The following is a 21,076-nucleotide window of genomic DNA, read 5'->3' on the forward strand; positions in this document are numbered from 1 at the left end:
TCTAATAATAGTATAGATTACTATATATAATTCCTAAAACTATTACAGTACTTTAAATATTTATAGTAAGATTACTAAGAACCTAACTAGATAGTAAAAGGAGATAATAGATTTTACTTAGTATAACAGTAATACGTTTTATATAAAGAATCTAGATATTAAGTAGCACTTTAAGCTTAATAAGAGGCTTAAGGTAAAACTTTATAAAGCTAAGGTATAGCTTCTTCTTATATAAGTTAATAAGGCTAATAGGGCTTTCTTTAAGACCTAGCTCTTTTAACTTAACTAGCTTACTACTAAGCAGCGTAAAAATACTACTCTAACCTTAAATAATAGTTACTTTAAGTAAGCTTTTATAAATTTTAAGTATTATAATTAGAAGATCCCTAGAGGATAGAGATTAATATATTATATTACTATTATGTTTTTATGTATATGTTTTAATTGTTTATTAGTCTTTATTATTTATACTAACTATAGCAGCAAAAGTTTAACCTAGTTATAAACTTTTTATATTATTAGCCCTCTACTTTCTATTGCTATTACTATTACTATTACTATTGCTATTACTATTACTACTACTTCTAGCTTTATCCTTATTCTATATTAATTGTCCCTGTAGTAAGGTATTATACTTTCTAGATTACTACTATAATTCTTTTTTTCTAGGTAGTATACTTAGGATCTATAAAAGCTTACTTAAAGTAGCTTTTATCCCTAGTTAGAGTAGTATTATTATACTACTTAGTAGTAAGCTTATTAAGTTAAAAGAGCTAAGTATTAAAGAAAGCCTTATTAGTCTTATAAACTTATATAAGGAGAAGCTAAACTTTAACTGTATAAAGCTATACTCTAAGTCTCTTATTAAGCTTAAGGTACTATAAAATATCTTTATTTCTTAGGTAGAAGGTATTACTATTATACTAAGTAATACTTTCTATTTTTTTTTTACTACTTAACTAGATCTTTAGAGATTTTACTAGAGATATCTAGAGTACTATACTAGTACTAGAAATTACTTACCTTAATTCTTTACTTATTAGCTTACTATAAGACGCAGCGTAGAAATACCTAGGCTACGCTAATAAAGTTATATTATTAGTTAGCTATAATTATAGTTATAAAGAAAGATAAAATAAATAGATAAAGACTTTTAAGGTATAAAAAATATTTATATACTAGCTTATCTATATAAACTATTATTACCTATACCTCTACTAAAGCTGCCCTAGTTATATATTTAAGATTACTAGTTAATAAAACAGTTTTTATAACCTAGCTATAATTTATAATATAATCTAGGGTTTATAACTATACTAAACTTTAACTAATAGCTACCTAAGCTTTTAAATATATATCTATATTAGTATATTAAGTAGCTAGTTATTAAGAGACAGCTAATTAGTTTTCTGTTACCTTTACTATATACTCCTACTAATATTTACTATGTAAAAAGGGGCTAGGTATTAGCTTTTATACTAAGTTACTATATTAAATTTTTACTATGTTACGTCTATCTGCCTATACTATAAGCATAAATACGCTATAAACCTAAAATAATAATTAGAAGATAAGATTAGTAAAGGTAATTAGGTAGGTTTAGTACCTGTATATACTGTTAGCAGTATAAGGACTAGTAACTATTAGGGTAATAGTAATAGCAACAGTAATAGTAATAGCAATAGCAATAGTAATAGTAATAGCGATAGGAATTAGAGGATTGTAACTAGGTTAAACCTTAGCTTATAGTTAGTGTAAACCTATGTATATAATAAGAACTAATAAGTAATTAAAACGCGTGCACAACTAAAATATAATAGTAACGTAATATATTAATCCCTATTGTGTAGAAAATAGATAACTTAATATTAGTATTAAAAGATTAGTTTAGGAGATTTATTAACTACTACTTTAAAAGTAAAATAAAATTCTTTTTAATAGTAGCTAAACTAGTTTTAAAAGAAGTTCTTTTTAAATAAAAATATCTAAAAACTCTACTTCTAAATTATAGCCTAGTTTTAATTAGCTAATCTAAGTAAAATATATACTACTACGTTTAGATTAACTATTACTTAAGTATAGTATTTTACTTTTACTTTAATAGTTAAGCTAAAAGGCTTAATAAAAAGCTTAAAGGATACTTATATAAAAATATTAACTATTCTATTACTATTACTATTTGCTTTATCTAATATTTACTGTGTAAAAAGAGGCTAGGTAATAGCTTCTATACTAAGTTACTATATTAGATTCTTACTGTGTTACGTTTATCTGCTTAAACTAGAAGCATAATTACGCTATAAACCTACAGTAATAAATATAAACTATAGGTATAATAAGCTAGATTTATTATTACTAATAACTAATTATATATAATAGTCTAAAGTATACTTTATAAATAATATTTACTTTAATAATTAGTATTGACGTTTAACCTAACAGGCTATAACTTAGTTTTAGATATAAAATAGTTAAATTTACTTCTTAAGGTTTAAAATAAGAATATAAAAGTTATTAAGTATAACTAGTATATAACTAAGAATCTTTATTTATTATTAAAAATAAAAAAAATAAGATAAAATAAAGCTTTTAGTATAGTTATAGAAGTAGAGTAGAATAGTTAAATATAAAATATATTTAAAAGTACTATTCTATAACTAGCCAAGATAGACCTGTAGATTTTAGCCTAACTATTAACTACTAAGATTATAGCTTAGTTTTTTTGAGCTTATATTTAGCAAATATTATTAACTTTAATATTAGAAAGTATTAATTAACTTAATACTAACTTTATTTATACTTTATATCTTTACTTTACGTTTATTAACTTTATTTATTCCTAAGATAGCGCCCTATAGCTAAGTAATAACAACTTTTTACCTAAATAAGGCCTTACTATATAAAAAATACAGCAGAAGCCTTTACCTATACACCTTAAAGGCTGTAACAGAAATACTTTAGCTAAATAGAAACTACATATACTTAATAACCTTAATAATAAAGGTAGTCTATAATTACTTTACTATAAAAGTAAGTAAGATTAAACTACTATTAAGTTTTTTAAATTATTCTATACTAATATTAAGATTATAAAAATATACTGCTATACTAAGAAGAATACTTATTAATAATACTAACGTAAGCCTACTACTAAGTACACCTACAGATAGTATAATATAATGCCTAATAAGATCTTTAGTTACTTAGTAATATTAATATATAGAGGCTTGTATTTAGAGCTATATATTAAAGATTACTAGCGTACTAATATATAATTTAAGGTAGTCTACGCCTATTTATATAAGATTATAGGCTGTATTTAGTTTACGTAACTATATTAATTTAGATATATTATACCGTTATATAATATTAATTACCTATTTATATATTTATTTAAATAAGTTTAGGAGTTCTCTAGGTATATCTATTATATTCCCTAAAGGACAGGGATTAATGTGTTATGTTACTATTATATTTTTATATACGCGTTTTAATTATTTATTAGTCTTTATTATTTATACTAACTACAGTAGCTAAAGTTTAACCTAGTTATAAACTTTCTATATTATTAGCCCTTTACTTCCTATTATAATTACTATTATTATTACTGTTACTATTACTATTACTACTACTTCTAGCTTTATCCTTATTCTATATTAATTATATAGCCCTGTAGTAAGGTATTATACCTCCTAGATTACTACTATAATTCTTTTTTTCTAGGTAGTATACCTAGAATCTATAAAAGCTTGCTTAAAGTAGCTCTTATTCTTAGTTAGAGTAGCATTATTACGCTGCTTAGTAGCAAGCTTATTAAGTTAGAAGAGCTAGGCGTTAAAGAAAGCCCTAGCTACATCCTAAGTCTCTTATTAAGCTTAAGGCGCTGTAAGACATCTTTATCTTCTAGGTAGAAGGTATTACTGTTACACTAAGTAATACCCTCTATTTTCTTCTACTACCTAACTAGGTCCTTAGAGATCTTACTAGAGATATCTAGAGTAGTAATAACCCTTTCTATCTCTCTAACAAGCTAAGGTGTTTCTAATATTTCTAAGCTATACTAGTACTAGGAATTACTTACCTTAATCCTTTACTTATTAGCTTGCTATAAGACGTAGCATAAGAATACCTAGGCTGCGCTAATAGGGTTGTATTATTAGTTAGCTATAATTACAGTTATAAAGAAAGATAAGATAGATAGATAAAGACTTCTAAAGTATAAAGGATATTTATATACTAGCTTATCTATATAAACTATTATTACCTATACTCCTACTAAAACTGCCTTAGTTATATATTTAAGATTACTAGTTAATTAAAGAGTTTTTATAACCTAGCTATAGTTTATAATATAATCTAGAGTTTATAACTAAACTAAACTTTAACTAATAGCTGCTTAGGCTCTTAAATATATATCTGTATTAGTATATTAAGTAGTTAGTTATTAAGAGACAGTATACTAATTAGCTCTTTATTACCTTTACTGTATACTTCTACTAATTTTTACTGTATAAAAAGGGGCTAGGTATTAGCTTCTATACTAAGTTACTATATTAAATTTTTACTGTGTTACGTCTATCTACCTATACTACAAGCATAAATACGCTATAAACCTAAAGTAATATCTATTATATTAGCTAATATTACTAGCGCCTAAAGTAATCTTTAGCTATAGATAAAACTATAATATACTTCTTTAGGCTTACTAAAAAGAAGGCTATAATTAATTATAAGTCTAATTTAATAGGGTATAAAACTTAGTACTTTAGAAACTCTAGGTACTACTTAAACTAGCTTTTTTATAGTTCTAGTTTAAAAAAAGAGAATAGGCCTTATAAAATAAATCTAGCTAATATAGCCTTTAGCTTCTGCTTAATAAATGCTTTTAAACTTTACCTTACGGTTAACTACTAAAATAGTAACGTTAATAAACAGCTTTAATATTAAGAAGTAAAAAAGTTTAAATAATAGCTTAGGATAATAATTAATTATACTACTTACTATAATATTTAAAGCTTTCTAAAACACTATAGTATATTAGAAAAAGAAACTAGGTAAAACTTACCTTAGTATAGTTTAAACGTATATTAAGTTTAAAGCTATAATCTAGAAGTGTTTACTTTTTTTAGTGCTAATTAATTTGAATAATAAGTATATAAATATTATTAATAATTTTAATTAACGTTTAAGTTACTATAACTATTAATAGATCTAATATAAAACTTAGAGACCTCTACTAACGCTTTTCCTTAATATTATACTTATAAACTTATACTATTTTTTTAGGTATACTACAGGTAAGCTTCTTTTTAAGAATAGTGTATACTAGAGATTTCTTATTAATTTTATAGTTTAACTTAAGTTTTTATTAAAGTAATAAATACCTTTATAAAAATAATAGCAAATTTAAGCTATTTATATATCTATTTCCTAGAAACTTATTAAACCTTATATAAGATAGAAGTATTAAGCCTATATAGTTTACGCTAGAATTAGTTTATAAGCTACTTATAGAGCGCCTTTAAAAGTTATTTTAAGCTTAAATCTAAACTTAATTAAAAATAAAAGATTCTAGAAGATAGTTTATAAGTACTTATAGTATAGTAAAATAACTTACTGTTACTGCTAGTCTCTCTATATTAATAAGGAGAAGCTTAAATTTTAGCTTTTAGGTAGTAATATATACGTATAGCGTAGGCTAGCGTAGTAGTTACTTTAAAGATAAGACTATCTTAACTAAAATCTACTCTATTTATATATATAAAAAGATATTAAAGTTTAAACCTATATACGCAAATTCTAGTATAAAGCCTTAGTTTTAAAGTTTCTAAGATATAGCGCTATAACGCAATTCTGTTGGCTAAAATCCGCAGGTCTATCTTGGCTAGTTATATAATACTAAAAGTAAGAACGTACTTTTTTAGGTAAAAGGTTTTACTACTAAGTAATTTTTTTAAATATTTAATACTAAGTATTTTAAGCTTTATAAAATTATAAAGTATATTAGAAATTTAGCTTATAAACTAGTATTACTATTTTTATAAAGTATAAATATTTAGTATTTAATATATAATTCCTTAAACTATAGTAGAAAACGTCTACTAAAAAAAGCTTTTAACTAGAGCTTATATAACCTAAAAAGAATACTCTACTTTAGAATAAGTATAATATAAATTCTTAGTTTATATACTATAATACTACTACTTAAAAGTAGAAGTATAAAGTAAGGAAGCTAAGTTAGTCTAATATATATACTAACTAGAAACCTCTTAAGAATTAGAATTACTATAATAAGATCCCTTAAAACTACCTAGTAGACTTATAAAATATATTTTAAAGTACTTATAGGCTACTTAGAATATATATATAGAAAGTATAGCCTCTACTAAATCTAAAAGTAAGTAATCTACTAGAGTACAAATTAACTTATCTTAAAATAAATATTTAGAAAAAGAAAAAGAAAATAAAACTAAAGCTATAAGATAATAATTATTTTAAAAACTAAGAATTAAACGCTAATATAAATCAAAATAGGCTTTAGGAAAAATAAGATATTATAATTAGTATTCCTGTTTATACTATTTATAAAATGTAAAATATATAATTACTAAGAGAACTTTTATAATTTCTTATTAAAATACTATTAAGTAAAGTAAAGACTATTAAATTAATACATAACTATTAATAAACTAAATAACCTTATAATAAAAGCTCTTTTTAGAGTACTACTAGCTATGTTTAAATAAGAAGTATAGGATACTACTAAATAAAAACACACCTTTTTTTCTTAAGTAATAAAAATATTTATACTATAGTACTAAAAATACAAATTAATAATCTTATAAGTACTATTATATTTAAATTTAGCTATAATAAAGGTATTAATTATAATGTATTTAAATTAGTCTAAACTTATAGTACTAAGGTATTAAGAGAATTAATAAGTAAAATAGAATTACGAAGATAATAGTTAACTAACTTTATACTAATTTATATAAAATAAAGTAGAAACCTAATAAGCTTAAGTAGAAGCTATAATTATAAGACTACTATTAGTAATAATTTATTACTTTGTAAAGTTCTACTTAGAAAAGCTTTTGTTATAAGCTTTAGTATAAGTATATATATTTACCTAGTAAGTTTAAACTATATTATTAACAAGATATATCTTAGTATTATTAGTAAAAAGAAAGCTAGTAAACTCTATATCTTATATTAAGTATACTTAAAGTAGTAGTTAAGTATATTAATAATATAAGAGAACTTAGGTAAAATCTATTAGAATTAGTAATAAGTAAAGTTTAAATAAACTTAATAAACTTACTTTAGTATAACCTTTAGTTTAATTATAAAAGTATTTCCTATATATATCTTAGCAAGCCTCTTACCTATATTATAGTATATTAGTATACTTTAACCTTAAAAATAAAATAATAGTACTATTAAAAAAAGTATATTATAAAAGTAATAGTATAAAAGTAAATATAGCTTATATACTAAAAGTAAGTAAAGGTAAGCTTAAAGGCTTTACGAATAAAGAACTAGTAAATCTACTTAAATAGAAGTATATTACTAAAATAAAAAGGTAGAAGTATAGTAAGCTAATAAAAAGAAGGTTAGTAAAGTAATAGTTAAAGTATATAAGTATTATAACAGTATTTTTTACTTATTTATTATATATATAAAGACCTTCTAGAACTACTATAATTATATACTACTTAACTTTATATTATATATACTAATAACTAAAAAAAATTAATTATACTGTTAATAAATAATATAACATACTTAAAATACTATACTTATAGCTAGTTTACTACTTATATAGAGCTTAAATACTTTTATAAATAAAAGAAAATTTAAAACTTTATAAAAGGTAAATTAAGTACTAATATTAAAGTAAGTACTACTTTTATAAGATAAAATTCTTAAGAGGCTACTAGTAGTATACCCTATAAGAGTAATACTAGCCTATCCTATTGTGTAGTAAATTAGACCCGCAGATTTTTAGCTAATAGAATCGCGTTATAGCGCTATATATTAAGAACTTTAAAATCTTTAAAGTTCGTGCAGAGGGTGTAAAACGCTAACTTACTAATACTAAGCCTCGCTCTAATTAGCCCAAAAATCCGCGGGTCTAATCTACTACACGATAGGATAAGTAATTCTATAAGTAAGTATAAACACTAGTAAGAATAATAAAATCTAAATATATTTAATATTTTTAACTAAGAGACTTTATTTTAAGTCTTGACTTTATATAATTATAAATTAAAAAGCTTCTAAGATAGATCTAGAAAAGTAATAAAGTATATTAAACTATTTATATAGTTAATAGGTACCTAATAAAGAGAAATTTATAGATAAAAGCTATTAAAATTAATATATAGTAAGTATTACTATAATTCTAGAATGTAATAATTTAGAAATATTAGTAATTAAAACTTTTTATAAAGGCCTAATAGTTACTTATAATAAATTAGGCTATACTACCTAGAGTTATAAAGATTTAGTAATAGATATATAGGCTTTATATAGTAAGCCTCTTAGCTATATTTAAACAGTAGCCTAAGAAAAGAATATAAATAATTCTAGTACATAGTTTCTTTTAAACTAAATTTATATTATAAAATATTTTTCTAAAGTTTAATAAGGTCGTTATATAAGTTAAATAGTTATTAATTTACTTAAAGAATCTAGTAGTTAAAGAGAAACTATAAGAAGAAAAAGAGTATAATTATAGGTATTCTTATCTTAGCTCTTATTGGCCTATTCTTAGTAAACTACTAGGCTAAAGGTATAATACCTATAGAGCTTTAGTAAAAAGTACTTATAAATTTCTAGAGCTTAAACTTTAGTTTTTTATCTAACCTTCTAATTAATTTATATCTATCTTATATCTTAATTACCTATATAGAGTACTCTTACACTATACTAGTAAGAAAAGTTAAAGGTTACATTAGAATAACTATAAATAGGTACCTAATCTTATAGTAATAATATTAGCTTAAAGGATTTATTAAAAGAATATATTAACTATTAATTAAATAGGCTATAAGGTAGGTGTTATAGATTTTCCTCTATTAATATACTAAACTATTTAAAGGAGTATTATAATTAATTTCTTTAAAATAACTTTCTTTTTAGGTTCTATATACCTAGGTAAGGTATATACTTACTATCTTATTTATATAATCTATAGTTATATTAAAGCTAAAAGACTAATATAAGTAGAGCTAGGCTTATTTTCTTTAAATATTTAGGAGTAATTATTATAAATTAAAATATAGTATAAAGATAAGTATAATATTAAAATTATCTAGCTTTAATAAGAATACATTCTTGTTATTCTTAGATATAAGTAGCTTACTATAAAAAGAACTTGTTATTACTTTTATACTTTTATTTAGTATTTACTAAATATATTAACTATTAATAATAGCTATTAGTTTAATAATAGCTTTAAATTTAAAGGTACTAAAAGTACTTTAAATACTTAAAATTTACTTTTATATAGAGTTAAATATATATTCGAAAAGCTCTCTATATTATTCTAAGAAAAAGATATAATTTTCTATCTTATCTAATAAGTATTTATACAGCTCTTATTATTAGTACATAAGAGTTTTAAAAAAGCCTATAGTTACTAAAATAACTTTACTAAATACTCTTTTTTTCCTTATATTACTAGACTAGAGAATTATAGTAGAAAGTAAAATAACTTTAATATTCTAATAATAATCTTTAGAATATATAGTTAGAACTCTTCTTAATTAGCGTAGAGATTTACAGCTCTAATAATTATTATAATTATAACTAAAGTAGGTATAAATCTAGAAATAGAAATTCTTAGTAGTTATTAGTAGAAATTATATAGCTATAGTAAAACAGTTTAGTCTATAAAAACTTTATCTTAATTTAAACTATAGTTAAGTTAGTAATTACTACCTTTTAAGCCTTAGATATAAATACTAGAAAGTATAAGATCTAAGCTCTATTAGTTACCCCTATTAGATAATAAGTCTATAAAGAAATAGTAATATCTAGAACTACCTTAAGAATCTTAACTAGGTAACTAATAACTACTTTACCTAAAGTAGGTAATATATTAGCTAAGGTCTATAGTAATAAGAAGTTAAGTAAGAGTTTAATAATCTTGATTTTTAGCTTCTAGAAAGTTAGATAAATATATATTATTTAGTATTTAATATAATACACACTTATAGTACTTAAGGTAGTTATCTTGAAATATATATCTAGAGTAAAGATTAAGTTATAGACTTAATAATTATAGCCGTATTTTGTTTAGTAGACCTACCTAAGACTATATATATATAATAGCTCTTTTAAAAGACTTGTTCTTCTTTCCTTAAGGTAACTATCCTACAAACCGGTACACTGAACCTGCGGATTTTGACTAATAGAATCGCGTAGCGTAAGATCTTAAGAACATTAAAATCAAAACCCTATATACCTAAAGATCTAGCGAGGGGCACAAACACTAACTTGCTAACATAATCTAATTAACTAATAGTTGGCCCGAAATCCGCGGGTTCAGTGTACCGGTTTATGGGATACAAGAGTCGAAAATAGCACGCTTCTAAACACTAGCGTATTTTTTGGGCTCGCCCTCGTTGCCGTGCAAGGCGCTCTGGCGGCATAACACTAACTTGCTAACACAATCTAACTAGATAATAGCTAGGCTGTCAAACGCGGGTTATAGGTAGCGAATTATAAAATAGTAAGTAGTATATTATTTTCCCTATTTTGTTCGTGTTTTGCTTAGTCTGCTATTGTATATGCGCACATTTCGAACTATGTGTCGAGACCCCACCTCTCTACCTGCTCATCTCCATATGGGCATTCTAGAACCAACTTTGCAAACTCGTTTATCTCTCTCTTTGGCACCATCGCAAAGAGCTTTTCTATCTCTGTAAGCCGTACCAATCCCGCGTATACTTCAGAACATCGCTTCTCCCATACTAGAGCTGTTGGTGCCTCCCAAAAGCCCTGGCGACTTGTGAAGATCGTACCGCCCATGCATGCCGCCATTCGCCTTTGTATGAGCTGGTACATTCCTTGGATGCCGGAGGCAATAAGCCAGGTGCGTCGAGTGCTTTCAATCAAAACCCAAGAGTACCAGAGGAGATTTTCATTGGGACTCTCGCTAGCTGTGTCGATATTGAAAGTGGCCTGGCCGTTGGGAGATGACATGAGTGACTCGCCGCAGCACTCTGCTTGCCGGGTATACTCGAGGAGGTCGACTAACCAGCTTTGAAGTATGGGGATATGCTTTTCGGCAAGGTGACGTAGTCGATGGTTACCGTCAAAAAAGCCAATGCATTGATACACAAGCAATGCTTGAACTCTAGCGAGGTATTCAAGTATATCAAGTTTGCGTTCGGAAGAGTTTGCGGCCCCAAGCACGGACTCCGACCGCGGCACGCCTTCGCCTACCAACAGCACGACTTGATCTTCAATGATGCGGCATATCATTTGCTCGTTTGAAGCTGTCTTATTCAGATAAGCTGAAAGTGCCGTATAGGCACTCTGAATACAACGCGGCAATCGGTGGCGGTACAATTGTTGATGGATGAACGGATTGCTACCCTGCGTCACCCATTCAGCTAACCATAGAATCATCGTTCTTAGATGACGATCCAAGTCCGCAGAGGAAAAGCGGTGGGGGGCCGACAGCAAGTTAGGCGGGACCTGGTCGATCGTCCACGTTTCTGGTGATGCAAACCACCAAGAGTGTACTTGGGTGCTTGAGAAAAGTGAGAACATCGGCCCAAAGGATGTAGTCGATCCTGATAGCGGAGTATAGGCCAACTCAGGAGCTTGCTCTCTCAATCTAACGAATGAAGTCGGCTTTGAGGGGGGGTATTCGCAGCGGTTTCCGCGCGTTCGACAACGAAGACAGTGTGGCTTGTGCTTATCACAACTTCTCCGCGCTTTTGCGCATGCGGTACAGGCTCTGGATTCCATGATGATGGAGATGGTCACAGCAAATTCAATAACGTGTTGGTAGGGGGTAAGATGTCATGCGTGATTCATGACCGACATGTGAGGCGGGAGCTATGTTCTTTGGGTTAGTGTCCGCAACCGCCGTGGAAACCTTCTCAATAGGTACTATGATCGGCGTATGCTAGTGTCTTGAATCCACGCCGTATCCATATAACTCGAGATGTAGAAGCAGTCTTGGCTGTAGAGCGAACCATGCTTACAAATGCTGCGGTCACAATATGGACGAACTCTGTGTACAGCAGCAGTTAGCACGCATTCAAAAAAGTTATAAATGGGTTGTGTTAGCCTTTCCAGATCGTTACACTCAACTTACTGAAAATCACACCTCATACCCACAAGTACTTGCGATTCCGACTATTCAGGCAAAATACTCTATCTAACTTGACCTTTTTGTCTATACCATGTCTTTGATCGAAACGCTTGCAAAGCTCAGGAGGACTAATGTCACCAAGACAACCCACCGGGAACCGTACGCCGCAATATCGCCTACAAGACCAGGCCTCAGTCAAGCCGGAAAGGTTATTCTGATTACGGGTGGCGGCACAGGTGCAGGTTTTGCCATGGCGCAAGCTTTCATCCGCGCTTCAGCTTCCACAATCATCATTACCTCCCGACGTGGTAATGTACTCGATGCCGCTCGGTCAAGGCTTGAGCAGGAGGCAAATTTGGTTGGCGGAGGTACGAAAATTGTTGCTATTACTTGCGACGTGGTCAACCAAACTGAGGTTGACGCACTTTGGAAAGAGCTCGACGAACAGGGCATCGCCGTTGATGTCTATATCGCGAATGCCGCGAAGTTCACGGAGGTTAAGCCGATCTTGGAACTCGGGGCCGAAGAAGTCTGGTCGCAGGTCGAGACGAATATGAAGTCTCCTTTGTACTTCACTGAAAGGTTCTATAAACAAGCAAGCGGAAAGCAGAAGGTACGTGACCCTTACAGTCTCCATCCGGTACGCTTTGTTATCAAAATAACTCTTTCTCACCATCTTGACGTGTAGTTCATTTTGAACATCTCAACAGCATCGATCCATTCTACAACCGAGCCTGAGGTCAAGATACGCCCGGCATACACGCTGTCCAAACTCTCCGGGACACTCTTGTTTCAGCTGCTTGCTCAAGACCATCCACATGAGGAGATGCAGATAATCAGCTTCCATCCCGGACTCATCTACAATGATTATTGGAAATCTTTGGATCTCAAGCCAGAGGATTTCGATTCAGGTAAGCCGAACATTGTCCCTGTTCGCATCTGAAAAGCGATACAGTTGACCCGTGTCAAAGCTAATACATCCAAATAGAAGAGCTCACTGGCGCATTCGCAGTTTGGGCAGCTAGCAAGGAAGCTGCATTCCTCCACGGTCGCTTTGTTTGGTGTTCGTGGGATGTCGAGGAGTTGGCAACAGGAGAAATTCGCAAGCGTCTTGACGAGGACTTTTACTATCTTCGAACCTCGATTGTTGGTCTTCGCGGGGGGTTTGTGGCTTGAGTGTAACGACCCGCTTGTTTGAGTCCTGGTTTGATTAGGAAGAAGAGCCTCTGAGCGGCTGAACGACCTGGCAGAAGTGGTACATGGAGGAATCTCATCATTGCAAAGCACGTCTGAGCATCACAAACATGGTATCGGATCGCCAGGCATCGTCCATTATAAGTTTGTCACTTTAAACCTCGTAATTGGTGCTTTTTACCGAAATTTATTGATTTGACGCATCAGCTCAAGTCATTATTCTCGATCAGTAACTGAGTAAAATAAGTATTACTTTTTGTTTCAAGATATTTGTTCGTCAACCTTACTAGCCTATTGCCCTTCACGTGATAGCTTTTCTGAACCTTCACTCAGCCCTGTAGTTTGTCTATGTAACAACTAGCTACTCTATAATCACCTTGTCAGAAGGACTTTTGGAGAGCTGGTGTAACTTTCACTAAATTAACTACTATAGAGGAGTAGACTAATCACTACGAAGACTTGAAGATTCGTCTTAACACCCACGACACGAGATGCCCATACAATTCAACCAGTACAATGTGTTGCGATACTCGATCTTCCTCTTGATGATCCTCGCCATATCGTTCTTTATCTCCGTGATTTGCTATACACCACCTCGATTCATTATAGGAAAGCCTGAGGTTTTGCAAGCTGTGCCTCTTGAAGCTTAAGTGGACTTTGCTGTCACACATAGAAAAGTTTCAATGTTCCAATACTCAGCAATACACGAAATACTAGTTATGAGAGACTTCTAAGACTTGCGCTATTTCAAGATGATGTACAATCGGGTGGAACGGTGGCACTAATTTCGGCCTCCAAGGCTGTCTGCCACTCTCGCTCGACGGAGGAGGAGGCTCATTTAGAATCGAGGTAAACCTTCTCTGCCTCGTATTCGCTCGTCATATTTCCCTTGATCGCTGTAAATCCACGGCTCTGCAGCCCGTCATCCCAATCTTATACGTGGGAATGGATAGTCGAGATGGGGAAGCGGTCGGACTGTTAAAGTCAGATTCACTATTATCCCGGCCACTCTTACCGGGCGTTGTAGCAAGAAACAACTCTTCGAGTCAGTGTCGTGCAACCATCAGGAATTGCACGCACATTTCAGGACGTGGCTATTACAGCTATGCATATTCCCATGAAAGCCTCAGGATCAATGTCGAAAATGCGTAGGAACCTGGCAAATTTGAGCCAGCTGTCAATCCAACGTTCCTAGTGCACCGGAAGGGAATACCACCCTTAGTGCTGACCTGGGAACTTACTGGCATTCTGGCTTTCATTGCTATACGACATCACCTCGAGCACACGATCTGCAGATCTTGCCAATCCCACGCTGACTGAACATTGGTGATGAGGTTAGTATGGGCTTTGATCGTCATTGAGTAACGGTCTTTTATCCCACATTCTCAAATTTGGAAACAAAAAGTGGCTTGGCCTTGACGATGTTTCATTACATTAAGATCTATTCTATATACAAATCTCTCTCTAGTCGGAAACTCCCTGCACCAGCTAGTTTTCTTTTCTGCGCGTATTCCAAACCAACTCATTAGTTGGTGTAGACCTCCTTTGGACCTAGGTCACCGAAGCTGCCAGAACCGAAGGGGTTGCTAGGGGTGACGGCCTGGCCATTGACATTGGAGACGCCGAACCAAGAAATCTCCTTGCCACTGGTAACAGTGATGACAGCAAAGGCAGGAGCTGGGTTGGCAACATATCCCCAAGAAACGGAAAATTCAGATCCGGTGGAGCATGGCTGATTAGACCAGCTCTCGGTGGCAGCGTTGGAACCGGGCATGCGGATGATGGTGCACCGTTCGGTCTTGCCGTTGGCCTCGATAGCAAAGTTGTAGTCGCAGCCTGTGTTGTCGTCGCCGCAGTAACGGGATAGGCCAGTTATGGACCAAGTCTTATCGGCAGCCTTGGTGGGAGTTGAGGCTGGTGGTGCTGGGGCGGTAGTGGGCGTAGGGCAAGAGCCTGGGTGAGCAGGATTGCAGCCGCCGGGAATACTGGTTGGAACAGGCACAGTGACCAGCGTCGAGAAGTAGGAGGAAGGGCATGAGCCGGGGTGGGCGGGGTTGCAGCCACCAGGAATGCTGGTTGGAACGGGCGCCGAAGCACTGGTTGAGAAGTAGGAATCAGGGCATGATCCAGGATGGGCGGGATTGCAACCACCCGGAATGCTAGAACTGCTGGCTGGAGCAGCAGCGGCAGCAGAGCTGAGAGCGAAGGCGATGGCCAGGTTCTTGGAAATCATTTTGATGTTTGAGGGTTTTGTGGGTGGTCGTTTGGATGTTGTGGGCGAGTGTGCTGTGTGTAGATGTGGATGGTAGTTGTGTGGATTGATATGGATTGAGAAGGGGTGGCTCAAACTCTTATATATCTTCTGTCAAGGTCAATTCCACGAGGTAAAAATAGATGTTCGTTTTGTTGTTGTCTATGACGGTTGCTGAGTTGCAATTGCAATGCAATACTCGGATAGTTTTTGGTGCTCAAGTCAGAAACGGGTTAGGTTGTCACGGTCAAGGAAAGCCAAGGTAGTCCTCTCGTGGCCGGCGGCGAAGATCCGAACGAAGTACCATGGTAAGATCCAACGTATTTGGCGAGAAGAGTTAGAGAATAGGATCCGAATTGCCTAAAGCAGTCGGAGATACCAAGCAGACGGTCAGTTTGGGACTAGGTTTGTTAGTGTCTGAATGGTTTGCTTCGATCATGACGCAGTTCTCGTGTTCTGCTCGTACGGAGTAACAAGCGTAAACCTTGGAGTTGACAGTGCCTGTCGGTCAAGCAACGCCAACATCTAAATATAAGTACGATTGGTTCTAGCGACCTTGACGACATGGATCCGTCTTAGTCGACTGCTATTCTGCTGTCTACACGAGAATCTTCCTTTCGTATCTGCTGGGCTGGTGATATAGTTTATTGGTTCGTGAGGGACTACCAGCGTGGCAGTATCTGTTTCAACGTCACAGTCTCTCTCGCACGCACGCTAGTTGTGCGAAGTTGCATCTGCGGATAGAGTTTGGACATGCGCCGAGCAGAAGATTTGCGGGTCGATGGCAGGAATTGCAAAAGATTGCCGAGGTCAGGACAGGGCTAGCGGGCTCACGTGGTGCAGCGGCGTCATGAGTCAGATGGGCGAGATCCGAAAGGTTTTCCCATGTCGCTTGACTCGCCACGACCTCTCGCGAATCGCAGTGCGCATATCCCCCCAATGGCCGAGTCTGCCTCTCCATGCACCCCGTCGTCTGCCCACCGCGAGGATGAGCAGGGCGACGGCAGCCAGCCGTCGAAGAAGCGGCGCACCGGCGGGCCGCGCGGGGTGGCCAACCTGACGGCCGACCAGCTCGCGCGGAAGCGCGCCAACGACCGCGAGGCCCAGCGCGCGATCCGCGAGAGGACCAAGAACCAGATTGACGCGCTGAACCGGCGCATCAGGGAGCTGGAGAGCCAGCAGCCGTACCACGACCTGCAGCTGGTGCTGCGCGACAAGGAGGCCGTCCAGGCGGAGAATGCCGACATCAGGAAGCGGCTGGAGCATGTGCTGGGCGTGCTGCAGCCCATGGTGCGCGCCTCGGACGGGCTGAACGGTACGTCGACACGCGTGGCTATATGCCCACACAGACACGGACGCTGAGAGTGTGTGCAGAGCTGGCCGCCGCCGCCGCGCGATCCCCGCTGCCACTGCCCCCGCGACACCCACACGCCGCCGACGCGAACGGCCACGGCCACGGCCACGGCCACGGCCACGACCACACTCCCGAGCCGCCTCGCTCCTTCCCCCCGGGCCTGCACGACCTGGCCGCCACGCCGCCGCAGAATGGAAGCCATTCGGGCGTGCACTCGCACGTGCACTCGCCCAACACCACAGAAGGCGGCCGCCCGTGGCTGTTCCCCGGCGACGCGCCCACCAGCCACCTCCGCAGGTACTCGCCGCCCCACCTGCCGCCCGACGCGCCCTTCGACGAGCGCCTGGGCGTCGACTTCCTGCTCGATCACGGCCAGCGCAGAGTCGTCGACCCGGACCTGCCGCCGCCGCACCAGCCGCCGCCCAGCAACGTCAGCACCAGCCAGCAGGCCCAGTACGCCCCGGCCCTGGTCCCCCACCTGACGCTGCCGCGCAACAGCCCCGCCACGTGCCCGCTCGACACCATCATGCTCGACTTCCTCTCGGACCGCCAGGCGCGCGCTGCAGAGGGCCACCCCATCCGCACCCTCGTCGGGCCCCTGTACCCGCACTTCACCTCGCTCGTCTACCCGGACCGCAACGTCGAGTCGCATCCGCTGTCCAAGCTCTTCACCGACATCCTGCGCACCTTCCCCGACATCTGCGGCGTGCCCGAGCAGGTCGCCATCGTCTTCGTCATGTTCCTGATCATGCGCTGGCAGATCGAGCCCACGCAGGAAAACTACGACCGCCTGCCGCACTGGGTCACGCCACGCGCCTCGCAGCTGTTCATCGCCCACCCTTGCTGGTTCGACCACCTGCCCTGGTAAGCTCCGCATCTTGCACAGCCATACGCCCCCTCCAAAAAGACACGACTAACCCAGACCAGGCCAAAGCTCCGCGACAAGATCATCGCAACCCAGCCCTTCATCTCCTTCGACACCTTCTTCATCCCCTTCACAACCTCCGTCTCGCTGAACTGGCCCTACGAGCCCCGCGACTGCCTCCTCCCCGCCTCAAAAGTCCACCCCACAGCCCTTTCCTCGTCCTCCAGCGTCCATGCCTCCTCCCCGTACTCTGCACACGTCAACGCCCCATCGCCTGCCGGGCCACCACTCCCCCAGTCTCGGGTCGGTACGCCTGGTGCTCCGTCGCTGGGAGTGTTGCCAAAGGAGGAGGAGCAGTGGGTCATCAATCCAGCCTTCGAGAGTCACCTCCGAGACTTGAACAATTGGACCCTGGGTCCCAATTTCCGAAACACATTCCCAATGTTCGCACCATGTGTCAAGATCAAGGAGGGGAGGTGAGTGCTTGCGTTATATGGGCTGTCTGCATGTTGTCTGTCTTGGTTGATGGAGACAACGACTTGACTTTGTCCAAATCATGTTTGTAATATTAAACTTTGTACCTGAGCTATGGTTCGTTTCTTTTTCTGTACATATCAGCAAAGATAATCGCTGCTACAGTTTTATGGGATCAGGGAGCACCAGCAATTGCTCAATCAATTCAATCAGAAATCTGTATATATAATCGCAATCACCTCGTCCTCCATGATTGGTTCTATTACCCTCAATGCTTACTTGCCCATTCGCGGTACCAGTCCAAACATTCTGCGTTGGCAACACTTGCACTGGTCTTGACATTCATACCGCACAGAATCTGCTTAACCGCACCCTCAATCCTACATTTCGTCAGCATATCAATCCTTGCTCATGGTGAATAACGACTTACTTCTTCCCATTAGTGGTGACTGGAATCTCCGGGCACTCATCCACCACAGCAGGCACGTGTCTCGCACTGAGCGCCTGCTTGATCGTGACTTTGATCCTACCAACCAGATCTTCCGTCAGTGCATGTCCCTCTGCCATCTTGACAAACAGCACAACCGTCTCGTCAGTATCCGTCTCTCGTCGCCGCCCAATGCACAGTGCATCCGACACCTCCTCGCCAAAGTGCTCGAGCAGCACGTTGTAAATCTCCGCAGACCCAAAGCGCACCCCAGCAGGCTTGAGAATGCCGTCACTGCGTCCAAGCATCCACAACCCGCCCGTCTTGGGGTTGAAGCGCACGAAATCGCCGTGGTGCCATATGGCATGGCCATTTTCGTTGACGAATTTGTCGAAATACGAGCCGTGGTACTTTTTGTGCCCGTCTGTGCCCCAGAAAGCGACGGGTTGGCAGATGAATGGTTGTGTGCACACGAGATCTCCTGCCTCACCGGTGGACGATATGTCTGCGCCCGTGTAGTCGTGTGCGGCGATGGCCATGCCTAGCCCTGGGCCCTGGATCTCGCCTTCGTATACGGGCAGTAGGGGATTGGGTGCGCCGAAGAGGGAGATAATGTCGGTACCTCCGGTGATGCTGCCTAGGTTGATTGTGGAAGGGAAGGCCGAGTAGACGTACGAGAAGGTTGACGGGGCGAGGGGCGAGCCAGTTGAGTATATCGCTTCCAAGTGCTTGAACGTGAGGCCGGCTGATGTCGGATCCACTGACTTCTGCTCGAGAATCGAGAGGTATTTCGCAGAGGTGCCAAAGTGCGTAATGTCGAATTCGTCAATGAGGCGGTGCATGGCGAGGTCGTCAGCGACAGAGGTCGAGGGGTCGCTAGGGTCAATGTAGCGGAAGGGTGAGCCGTCGTACAGAACGAGCGTTGCGCCTGATGCGAGGCCAGAGACCAACCAGTGCCACATCATCCAAGTGCACGTCGTGAAATAGAAGAAGCGCGAGCTAGGGGTTACAGAGCAATGGAGAACATGCTCTTTCTTGTGTTGGAGGAGCGTGCCAATGGCACCATGGACGATGCATTTCGGTGCTCCCGTAGTTCCGCTGGAATAGAGGATATAGACGGGGTGGTCTGGTGATAGATAGGTGAATGTCAGTTCTGTAGTCCTCTTCAGCGATTTGAAAGTGGCATAGTCGTAGGCCTTATCATGTATGGAGCTAGCATCGACCTGTACCGAGGGGATGGTAGGGAACACGACCACGGCCTGTAGGGTCGGTAGTCCGCTGGCAATCTCGGCAACCTTGGGCAGGACAGGATGGCTACGGCCATTATAAAATGAGGCATTGTCTGCGAGGAGAAGAACGGGATCAATCTGGCGCAGTCGCTCCAAGACAGCATGCACGCCCGTGTCTGGGCTGACAGCAGTCCATATTCCGCCCAGTGACGTCGCTGCCAGCATCGCCACCACGGCGTTTGTGTGGTTCGCAACATAGCCAGCAATACGATCGCCTGCCTTCACACCGATCGCCATCATTCCAGCCTGACAATCCTTCACACGTTCCCTCAACTCGCTCCATGTCACAGTCTCGCGGGACGTCTCGGTGGCGGCGACTATGGCAATGGAGTCTTCATCCACTTCCTGTGTAGGGAATAGCAGGTTCTCAGCAAAGTTGAGGCTCGCACCCTGGAAAAACGATGGGCGAGGAAACATGGGCGCTGTGGGATCAACTGCCTGTCTACCATCAGCTCGTGACGCTTCTTCACATGACCTTCACCCCTCACCACCGGTGCCTCTCCTCGCGCTCGGACACCAACAAACTCCCACACTCTTCGCCAGAACTGATCCGTATTGTCAACACTCCATTTATGCAGCTCTGCATATGTCGCCAAATCCAATCCATGTGTTTCGTTCACATTGCGCAGGAATTTGTACATTGGCGTCGATTTTGGAGATGCGTGTCTCCAGAGGAGTTTTGAGCCTGCAGACGTGCCATTGATCTCATCGATGTCGCTGTGGTCATTATGCCCACGCGACTCCTTCGTGTTACTCATATTTGCTGCCGTTAAAACCCAGTGATGATTGTTGAGACGACTGGATATTCGCGGCGACCAATGTTTTGTTTAGCGCGTCTGGACCCTTGCTACAGAGGCCGGTTAGTAGGTGTAGTAACAAAATTAA

At 37.7% G+C, this 21,076-nt stretch overlaps 5 protein-coding genes across 5 annotated transcripts; 2 read left to right on the forward strand and 3 right to left on the reverse strand.

Annotated features, from left to right (window-relative positions):
* Window positions 1–10,830: 10,830 nt before the first annotated feature.
* P153DRAFT_254081 (uncharacterized protein) lies at window positions 10,831–11,988 on the reverse strand (the record flags this gene model as incomplete). The annotated part of the gene is made up of 1 exon (XM_033662755.1): window positions 10,831–11,988. A coding segment is annotated over one exon (1,158 nt), but the record flags the coding sequence as incomplete, so codon positions are not given.
* A 440-nt stretch (window positions 11,989–12,428) lies between these two features.
* Window positions 12,429–13,513, forward strand: P153DRAFT_399266 (NAD(P)-binding protein; the record flags this gene model as incomplete). The annotated part of the gene is made up of 3 exons (XM_033671714.1): window positions 12,429–12,950; window positions 13,026–13,248; window positions 13,326–13,513. 3 exons carry the CDS (start codon window positions 12,429–12,431, stop codon window positions 13,511–13,513), a joined length of 933 nt encoding a protein of 310 aa, XP_033520881.1.
* Window positions 13,514–15,062: 1,549 nt separating this feature from the next.
* P153DRAFT_259534 (uncharacterized protein) lies at window positions 15,063–15,689 on the reverse strand (the record flags this gene model as incomplete). The annotated part of the gene is made up of 1 exon (XM_033662817.1): window positions 15,063–15,689. A coding segment is annotated over one exon (627 nt), but the record flags the coding sequence as incomplete, so codon positions are not given.
* Window positions 15,690–16,709: 1,020 nt separating this feature from the next.
* P153DRAFT_369199 (uncharacterized protein) lies at window positions 16,710–18,731 on the forward strand. The gene is made up of 3 exons (XM_033668705.1): window positions 16,710–17,097; window positions 17,157–18,000; window positions 18,064–18,731. The coding sequence occupies exons 1-3, from the start codon at window positions 16,722–16,724 to the stop codon at window positions 18,479–18,481; spliced, it is 1,638 nt and encodes a 545-aa protein (XP_033520883.1). The 5' UTR covers window positions 16,710–16,721; the 3' UTR covers window positions 18,482–18,731.
* On the reverse strand, window positions 18,552–21,023 carry P153DRAFT_322428 (acetoacetate-CoA ligase). Its single transcript, XM_033665175.1, has 3 exons — window positions 20,680–21,023; window positions 18,906–20,629; window positions 18,552–18,855 (listed from the first exon to the last, which is right to left on the reverse strand). Exons 1-3 carry the CDS (start codon window positions 20,947–20,949, stop codon window positions 18,744–18,746), a joined length of 2,106 nt encoding a protein of 701 aa, XP_033520884.1. The 5' UTR covers window positions 20,950–21,023; the 3' UTR covers window positions 18,552–18,743.
* Window positions 21,024–21,076: the final 53 nt, after the last annotated feature.

This window comes from Dothidotthia symphoricarpi (genome assembly GCF_010015815.1).
Source record: "Dothidotthia symphoricarpi CBS 119687 unplaced genomic scaffold P153scaffold_17, whole genome shotgun sequence".
Lineage (NCBI taxonomy): Eukaryota > Fungi > Ascomycota > Dothideomycetes > Pleosporales > Dothidotthiaceae > Dothidotthia > Dothidotthia symphoricarpi.